This window comes from Varroa jacobsoni, unplaced genomic scaffold (assembly GCF_002532875.2).
Source record: "Varroa jacobsoni isolate VJ856 unplaced genomic scaffold, vjacob_1.0 contig04134, whole genome shotgun sequence".
In the NCBI taxonomy this organism is placed as follows: Eukaryota; Metazoa; Arthropoda; class Arachnida; order Mesostigmata; family Varroidae; genus Varroa; species Varroa jacobsoni.
Window position 1 is genome coordinate 5,145 of NW_019215170.1, and position 10,500 is coordinate 15,644.

At 37.9% G+C, this 10,500-nt stretch overlaps 1 protein-coding gene across 1 annotated transcript; it reads right to left on the reverse strand.

Annotated features, from left to right (window-relative positions):
- Window positions 1-2,773: 2,773 nt before the first annotated feature.
- Window positions 2,774-6,177, reverse strand: LOC111272983 (uncharacterized). Its single transcript, XM_022854664.2, has 3 exons — window positions 6,079-6,177; window positions 5,457-5,741; window positions 2,774-3,258 (listed from the first exon to the last, which is right to left on the reverse strand). Exons 2-3 carry the CDS (start codon window positions 5,680-5,682, stop codon window positions 3,137-3,139), a joined length of 348 nt encoding a protein of 115 aa, XP_022710399.1. The 5' UTR covers window positions 5,683-5,741; window positions 6,079-6,177; the 3' UTR covers window positions 2,774-3,136.
- Between the last annotated feature and the right edge of the window lie 4,323 nt (window positions 6,178-10,500).

Genomic DNA, 10,500 nt, shown 5'->3' on the forward strand with positions numbered 1-10,500 from the left:
AGACTACCTGTACGTTTTCAAGTGATCACACTTCGTGCTAAAAACAGGCTGCGCCACATAGGAAACTTAGCAACACTTTGGCTGCAATTGAACAAAAAATTTAATGATACTACGCGGTAGACTGAAATGCGTTTGAATTTAGTCGTTTGTTAAGCGGCCCACGATGCCCACTATAAAATTACTTTCCGAAGAGGCCAAGGGCTCAATGTCGAAGCCGATGCTAACCACCATCTATGGCTTTTAACTTAGGTGTATAACAAGGTAATGGCATTTTCGTTGTGGGTTATCTAGAGTAAATTTTGAGGTTGATGAGTTCATGTTTCTAGATACGGTACATCTAGATACGGTAGGAATGGTGTTGACAACCGGACCACAAAATATCAGATCGGTTTCTATCGGCACTCTTTGCTGCTTAGAATGTTGCGCGTGCACAGGCTAAGTATTGAAGGATTAGCGCATTGACGTTATAAAATAACGGAGCTTTTGTTTAATCAGCCACGTATTAGTTTCGTTCGTTCGATCGATCCATTTTACTCTTTCCACTCACTGGTCAAGCAACATAATTTCATCCCCTACCAAAGAAGCAGTCTGATAATATAACATCAGTTAAACAGTGTTTTTGGGCTTACATGACATTTGTTGGGGTGCAAACTTAAAGAGTATCCAATAAATCGACTTGAAATCCGGGTACTATTTCATCAGTGGTCCAATCAGTTACTACATTCGATCCTAATAAAAATGAATTGCGCCTCAGTTTTCAGAATATAGCTTTTACCGCTGTTTATAATGGAGGAACAGTCTAAACATTTGAAAATGGAACTTTTTGCAAATTCAACTTGACCTAAATTGTCTGAAGAACACACCCAAAAAGCTCGGTCAGAAGTAATGTTTATGAATATCTATTTCAGAAATGTGTATTATGAACACAAAGTGATGAAACAATTATTCAGCCCTATTGAGGGTTAACCAGCGTTTCACTTGTTTCAAAAGTAGCCTTTTACAGAGCTAATTTTCGCTTTTGTTCTATTACTACGCTTATTTAAAAATTGAAACCTCAATTAAAATCTTAAACGAGCGGTGCAGTTTCTGAGTGAAATGTCGCTGATAAAGCTATAGTGCCTGACGAAGTGTTAGATTATTAACTGGACACAAAGGTCAAGCACTCTCTATAAGACATGTAGACTGACAAGATTGTTTTGACTCAAAATGGAGCGAGGTCACAGGATGGGAAGCGCGAAATTTGAAATTTTTTTATAAGCACGATACGCCTATCATTGTTGTAATAGATCAATGAAATGGCTAACTCCTATGGCACTCGAAATTCTCAATATAGATCGAAATCTATAGCTTACTACTTCGATAGAAACGATCATCATGCACAGGCGTAATACGGTTGTTTCCCAAAACGCGTACTAGCAAGTTTAGGACGTTAAAAGATTCTTAAGCATAAAGCAGCAAAAATGATCTAAAAAGCCTTTGTCCCAGGTAGACGTTTGTAAACGTAGCAAAGTATCTGGGGCAGAGAAAGAGTTCTAAGATGGAATGCTGCTTAAGAACAACCGATATACACACAGAGATTAGAGAAAATATATTCTACAGAGGGAGCTCTTGGACCTTTCAGACTAGCCTTCGATGCACGCATAAAGACCATTCGTAAATACCTAACCGTAATTGTGTTCCATAGTTTTATTGCAGTTTCTTAGGTAATAAAATAAACGTTTGCATGATGATAGCTGCAGGTTTTGTTAAGTTCAACTAATTGCTAATATAGCTAGGCATAAAATTATCGAATAATCAAAACAGGACTTCGACTGTGCTTAGAATACTTCGTTCTTAGCTGCTTAAATATACATTTGCACGCAAGAGTGTTACTCTGTTCGATGAAGTTCGCCTGAAGATCAACCTATTTTTGCTGGCTTTCATGATATGAAACAGATCGGTGATAATTATAAAAGCAAGAATAAATATTACAACAACAAAACTTAACTGGCTGATGGACGGTTACATAAAGTTACATTACGGTTACATACATATCTATATTTCCATAAATATCTAATAATTTTGATTATTTTTTACATTGAGTCGTTCGTAATGAGCTGGTAAATTTGCTGGTACTAGTTAGAAACTCATAGCACGATATTTCTATAATAACTTGGGGCAAGCATAACTTGGGCCTAAATGTTTCTCTTAATTTCGTACCGATATACAGACACTATACAGGCAGTATGTTCATTATACTCTTGTATTCCTTGGTACCAAGAAACATGCTGAAAGGGAATTGAGAGACCGTTTTTCTAGTGCCCTTTGTTCAGTGTATAGGGTAAACAGGCTTCTAATTTTGGAGAAAGTCCCAACAGGTGGAGAAGGCTCCGAAGTTGTATAAACACAGTTTGTTTTTGTCTGATTTATGAGTGATAATCTGTATGCCCTGAAAAGTCTACATCAGATGGCCGACCTGAGTAAGCTACATTCTCCAGGTCTGAGATAGCATCTTTAGACTTAATAACTTATTTTTGAACGGATCTTCCGAACATGGAGTGCACGTCGTCAATAACACACATTTCACACGCCATTTAACTGGCCCTTTGACTCCGGCAAAAGGCGAGGCAAAATAGGTATTGCAAATGCGCTTCTCCTTCGCCTGAAATATTTGTGCTCCAAGCCTAAACTTAAGATACCATAAACCCTTAAAACATAAAGATAATATATGAAAAAAACAGAAACAGCAAAAAGGTAAAGGGAACAGTGAACAATCGAAGAAACGAAACCATCATTAATTTTTGACCAATCTAATATGCATGCATTTATTTGCTTAACTTTTTCTAATTGTATGATTAAAAAGCGTCGGTAATTTCTATAGGAAGATTTTCTTACCGGGTATCGCAGATATTCTATAGCGCATCATCTATATTTCTAGTTGTATTATACTTAGTATGTTAGAGATCACCCGATAGTATCACGGGTACCGTTCTTTGTCTCTCATCACGGTATTCTCCCCCTCTAATCAGCCTGATAGCTAACGAGGCGAGCTAACGTTTGTCGACGATTGTCATACTTCTTTTCATGCTAGAATTCGTTTTCTTCAAGCAGAGAAACCCCATGATGTAGTCAGTACAGCAAAGATGGACGAAATGCTTTAACGCCTGCGCCCACTTTGAAAAAGTCTCTGCTTGAGGTTCTGTATGTTTTTGGTTCCTACGCCGCCTTGACCCTGCTGTGATGACATAATGAAGTCTGGTAAATCAACGCCCATCATAACTGCAAAAGAATAGAATGGACGACAGATAACAACAATTTTTGCTTAGTACTTGAAAGATGGTCAATAATTGCAACATTATGTACACACACGCACCGTATTGTCGTTTAATTTCAAAACGATATCTAATAACATATTCCGCAAGGCTTGGGACCCAATAAATATTATTAATTTATTTGACTTGTTTATATTTATTTAAATGGATATATTTCGTTAAAGTATCCCAACGTTCCCAAATGAACTGAAATGGAGACGCAGTCACGTGTACCATGGTGAAGGCGTTGCCCACCGTCCATCTATGTCGCGACTGAAATCGATTCTTTTTAGAAACTGCTATCAGAGTCAAGTGGGCGTAACTTTCATTAGATACTAAACTGAACCAGGTAGTATAACTAGATTATTAATTTTAAGGGACCGATTTTATGAATAGCATGACTCTGGGCCTCTTGGGGGACCCAATGCGGTAAATGAAATCTCAAAAAGATTTATGTCCATACCAGCGGACAGGAAAAAGCCTGCTGCGGCCTATAGGAAGGCTCTATGGATCATCGGATATTTTAGCTATAAAATCAGTTATGATAGCCTAAATGTACATACAACTGTATATGTCTACGCCTTTGTCCAAGATGCACATCCTAACAGGAATACAGATATGTTTCGGATTTGCCCTAACGCGTCACTACCTGCTTCGTACTGCCTTAGGAAAAAGAGCCTATAATCTACGGGAATCTATCACCTCTTTTGATGTCTATAAGAATGCGAACACGCATAATTCAATAGATTTCTTTTTGAAGAAGCTTAGCGTTAATGCGTTATGCATACCATTATGATAAGGCACACTGAGATCCTTTCACACTGAGCTCTTAACCTTGTACTCGTACGCCTTGTTCGAAATTAGATATGATATTAGGTCAAGCGAACGCTTGCGGAAGGCGACCCGTGAATTCTGATTTGTGACTTCATGCATGTAAACCTTATCATTCTGCCACCCTATAGCTGTCAGAGATCATTAATATGAACGAGCTGGCAGTGCAGAAAATGAAGACAAAGTTGAGAAGAAAGGAAAGCTTGTGAATCTGCTTCTGGCATTTGGATTCAAATCGTTGAGTGGATAACAGGTATTTTGCACGGCAGATCGCTCCAAGTAAAACTGAAAGAGTCTTGTGCTCTGCGTAAGCGAGTTGCACGGGACTTTCGATAGTTTTGCTATACGTCCACTCTATCGTGCCTCTGAACACCGATGTTAAAATGCAACCTTACGAAACAAAGATCTGTACAGAAATTGACTGCCCTAATCAATGGTGTAAATGTTAAAGGGTATTGATTACACAGGCGTAGCCTTGAGAAATGATCATCCTGCCTAAACTGGTATCCATTTATTTTACTATTAAAAATGACGATATTGTTTTTTTATCTTATCGTCATTATTTCATTAATTTTGTTCCCACGGGGTATCTCACGCATTAAAAATATATGAGCCGACCTTCTAAAAACGGTGCACTGAGTGCAAACAAAATATCAACTGCTCGTTTTCGTTTACAATCTAATCGACCTAGCATAAGGTCGAACGCCACAGGCGCCACCCCCTCTTTTCCGGCATCATGATGCCACATGGTTATACTACAATTGTACGGAACAAAATGTTTCTTTTACTTCGAATGATTGGGCGGACGTTATATTTTATTGTTGCAATGTTTTTATGTATTTCTACGGAATAATGTCAATGGGATAGTGATACATGACAGGTGTTACACGTATGCACAAATGCAACATAAACTACACTATTCAGAAGTAACCTCAGCTAGGATTCACAGCTAACCGTCTAAGCACTATGGCCCCTGATTTTAGATGTCAAATATGAAAAAGGGTACTATAGACAGAAATGTGCTCATTATACAACATACTAGCGCAGAATCAATGTATTCGCTCTACATCTATCGTTACATAGAAACACCTGGTATTACGTTTGCTATTGGTATGCACAGTAACAGACATGTATACATATATACATTATACCCGAACAGACCAGAGACGTGGCGGACACGTTGCCTACTTCAAATTACTTTATATATCAATCGTATGAATCGGAAATGCATTCAACAGTGCTTTGGTAATAATTAGACAATACAATACTTTATCTTTACGATAACTTCAATTCTCATAGCCTATGAGATAAGACAGAGTTAAACAAGAAACCTACCTCCACGTTTAAGAAACGCAAGAGGGCCACTTTCCTGTGGCACAGTGTACAATCTAGCGCCATTGCCTCGTCCTTGTGCCTCAAGCAAGGCTCGCGCTCGCTGTAACAACTCGTCCGGATACATCCAATCCTGGACGTTCTCTGTGGAAGATCCGCCACCTTCACTCAGAGCGCCACCGAGACAAAAGGCCAAGATAATGCAGACAGCGGTCGCAACGGTTTTCATTGTCTATGTTGATTGTGTAACGTCGCTTGGGTTGGGCAAGAGATCACGTGATAATATAACTGTAATCGGGGCAAAATTAAGACACCGAGATATTATTCGTCTAATGCCCTTATGTTCGTCAAGTTTCTTTATAAAATTGCGGTGCTGCAACTACAGCTAACTAACATGCAGCACCCCCAATTAGACGCTGTTGTTCTTTGAATTCTGTCGCTAGTTTAACTCCAAATACTATATTTGGACAGCCATCCGAGTAAAGTTCCAATCAGTATAATTGTTCTCACACGACGAGCAGTATAGCCAAAAAGCTGCAATAATAACATCATCAGGTAGAGTGAAGAAAAAAATAGATATAAGTTTATGAAGCGAAGTTTGTCTCGTTAAGACAATTTAACTCACCTCAATTGGCAACAGCCAATATAACCGTCAGTTCACAATAAAATTTGTTTATCACGTCTCAGGCCTACGAACGAGTTTAGAGTTCTCTGTTCCTCCTTTTTTGATCTTATATATATATGCACCTTATATGTATATACATATGTGTGTGTGTGTAGACCGAAAAAGCCTTCCACTCGGGGCAAAGAGCGAAAGGACATGTGTATGTGGGTTTCGAGATCTATTCGAGTGTATGTGCCCAGAATGTGTGGACAAGTACACTCGAGTAGATGCTCTCGAGAAACTGTGTGTGCGTCGTCGTCGTCGTCCCCCCCAGAGGCACACCCGAAGACTTTCATTGCTGCAGCTCTACACATACACCCGAATAAACAACATTTAATTCAATTGTTAGCTTGGATAGGCTAATTCGGTAACATGGCGAAAGATGCTTTTTCGTTCTGACCGCCATGTGCATTTAAAAATATTTGTCATCATAGTCCATGGTCACAGTATAATAAATATAAATAAAACACATTCCGATTCATTTTCTAGTTAATAATTTAATTATTTACATTTATCTTTTTGATCGTTCGATACACATTAAGTCACAAATTTGGATTAAAAAACTATTACTCATATGGATCAATTATTATTATTAGAAGTACCTATTTACACTATTTAGGTTGGAGTTACCTGGCAAGGACGTTACCGACTTTTCATTAAAGAAATCTCGTTTGAAGAAGCTGTATGAAGTTATGACCGTGATTTAATAAACAAAAAACTCATTTTTGACCCGATTTATATAAAATGCATAGTCTTGACCTGAAAAAAACTCAAGTTTTTTTCTAGCTATGAAATGAACTAGATGGATTGTAGCTAGCTTGACTCAAACATTGCCTATAGGGTTAAGTGTGTCAAATACGTACACAAAACTTATAAAAAAAAAAAAGAACAATGAAATAGGACCGATTACGTCTTTTTTCTATACAGGAACCACACACCCAGCTGGTCCAAGAGATTCTAAGCAGATGCTTTTAATTTCACATCTGTTGAACGAATAGAAGAAAACGTCAATTATTGTTATCAAGAGCGGATTTAACTGTTTACCATATTTATAACAAGAATAATACGGCCCCTATAGTTCTCATAATATCATGTCGTGGTAGGGTCATTCGTACTAGATGATCAACTCGAAGCGTTTAAATTGTGCTACATGTAGTGTACCACTGTTAATTTTTACGATGTTACATGAGGAGTTATCGCGATAGTCTTCGACGAACGAATTCCAGATGAAGGGATGTATAGGTTTATCGCGCAAAATCAACAAATGGAGGGCAAAGGATTGTCGGCTATAGGTTGAGACTTTCTGCTTCTCTTGTCTCGATGTCCTCTGAGCGCGAAGAGATTGTTCTTACTTAATGTCTATATCTAATAGTATACCTAGAAAGGCGATAAGTGTAGACTACAGGTAAAAATCGTAAAATGATCCCGGACGCATGTCGTATGTGGCGCCCCTGAGCCTTTTGAGCTCTAAAATCGCAGATACCATAGTTTGTGCAAAATTTTGTTTCGTAGCTAGCGACGCTATATTTCGAACTCAGTTGAAATATACATTGCATATGATTCATGTTCAGAATGATGAGCGTCGCGATGAACTTGCAGTTGACGACCGTGCTTAGTTCGCAGGTCCGTTCGTATTGAATCTGGGGCGAACGAAAATATCTGGCTAGAGGGCTGCCCCATTATTATATTGGAAAGGTATGGTAAGAGATGATCGGTTAGTTGAATTAGCTAATTAAAAAATATTCTGTGATTATATTGTGTAATATCTTGTATCATACACGGTGTTAAAATACTTCTAGGCATATAATATTAAGTTGTGTCTGCTATAAATGTGTTGCATAGGCTTTTTATTACGATAATTTGCGTATCTTCTGCTGCTTTAATGAATGTAAAATGAAGACACTCCAACTGTTCAAAAGTTTTTCAAATTGCACAGTTACGTTTGGGTCACTGTGTATATAGCATGTATTTTTATGGGAACATATTTTATGAAAATGTGCAGATGGACAGGATATATCTTAAATACTAATTTAGAACCCGACCTAGTTTTAACATTTGTTTGTGAAAGCACAACTTTCTCGTGCAGGGGTACTTGTGCTATTTTTGGATCACCATTGCTTAAATGTTTGACAAACTTCAAATATTCCCTCTTCAAAAACTATAACCGTGCTTCCAATAGAATGGTATACGTTTTTAAAAGGAAGCATATTATTTCCTCGAATAGATTCAGAGACAAAGAAAACAGATGGAAGTTTAATGAAGCAAGCTTAAAGTTACACAGCATACCAAAGCTTAGAAGCTGTTTCGACATTGGTAAAACCAGCACCCAGAATCACCGTTGTATCTATGCAGGACATACACTTCCTAGGGAAAAACTGTTTTTCTTTTTTTTTCATCAATATCACTTCTGATCAAGTAGAGGTGTAATGGTTGTGCCCTGCATTTACGATTACGACCGTAAGTACAACGTGGATCCGGCTGACCAACAAACGCCAAGGAAAATATCTGATAGTAGCAAATGGATGGATACAAGCGGTTTTGTCTCATGTGTATAGAAAAATCAACCTTTCTACCACTTAAAAAGTTGAAATACAGGTCAAGGCAAAAAAAAAAGTGAAACAAACGTAAATAAAACACCCATAATATACCCATAGAAATACCCATATTATTACACATATTGCTTTGAAAAACATTTTTTAGGAAAAGCCTCTTCGAAATGACTTAAAATCTGTTTAGTTATTTTCTTAATTATTTGGTTTAACTGGCTTAGTTATTACTTGGGCGGTTTTAATCAAGCATTTTTTATTTCCGATAGTAATACTGATTAGAAAAAAATGCCGTTTGTAGATAGTAATTAAGCATTGTGTTCGTTGGCCTGGAACTAAAACTAAATGTTTGGTATTTAGTTTTCGTATTCCCCCAAGTTACGTAGTACGCATTGTTAATGCGTCACGGGGCGAAGAGAGGTAGGCCGCGTAAAAGTTATTGAATTTCCGGCGAACCAATCATGTATATACGTAGACGCTACTATAAGTAGGCGGCCTTCTGTTTGAAGATGTGTAGATCGCTCGTAGCATATCTACTCTGGGGAATAAACCATATAAAAGTCAGTTTTCCGTTCCCTTTAGTAAACTTCGGGTTGTCAGGCAACCGCGGGCTTACGAATTGAATTAATAGGGGTCAGACGACGTGTACGTCTCAAACACGATCGTGTTCAGAACAGAAAATACTATAAATACATACATGAGTCCGAGAAACTTCGAGTTCTGAACTTCACAATAAAACCTTTTTATAATTTTTTACTATTATGTTTTCAGTTATCATACCCAGTAAAACCGAGAGGCCGACTGTCAGTTAGGTAAGTTCACGTACTCACTTCCCTGATGATTGCCGTTGAAAAGACGAACAGATCGAAAAAAAATGGCATCAAGTACATATATATGTTTGTAATGGCTACTGCAAGTATTCAGCGAATAGCTGGCTAGTTTGTATATGTTTGAGTCCGCAGACATGGATGGTCTGAATGGTCCAGAATGCCAGTCCTTATAAAGCCATGTCCATCTAGTTCCTTTTGCCTAAAAACGTCTCAGATGGGCCTTGACTTATCCTACGGTAGAATATCTAAAGCAGGTAAGGGGAGTTACGTTTAACTGCGAGTATGCACCAGCATGTTTGACCCTTGTCAGGTGAGCACACGTTGCGCCATCTGGCCTGTTTTTTGACCAAATACAACTTAAACAAAAAGCTCCTCTATTCAAAGCTTAATTTTTGCAATCGTAACTGACGCGGAGTATATTGAAGAATATTTTTCACAGTAAAGATGATAACAAATTACTTGAACTAAGTGGCAGACGTGTAGTTAAAAAAAATAATATTACTTTTGTAAGCGTAAGTTCGAACTGCGTATTTAAACGTACTGCACGTTAGAAAAATAGATTTTAAAGGCACCAAACTGTACTATTAAATCAATAAAAAAGAAAGACATGTAATGGATATTTTAAAATGGTTCAAAAAAATGTGAGATAAACATCTTAAAAGACGACCCCTGTCGGTGTTCCCCTAAAACTATTTCATCGCGTTTCAAAATCGCTTGTGGTTTGGGACAACAAAGCCAGAGAAATAAAATATCGTAAAAACAAACGTTTTTCACCAATCCATGCTCCATCACTATGTTGTTGGTGTCAGGAACCTACTTCTCTTTTATAATACACCAAGTTCGAGCCCGGACGTAGACACACTTTGGGAGCCAGCCGTCTACTGGAATGCCCATGGCGATACCGGACGTAAAACTCAAAACATAGAGAGGCGTCGATAACTAACTCAACCAATTGGTATGGTTAAGAGTAATTTTAGGTAACATATTGTATACCACATACGGATTTA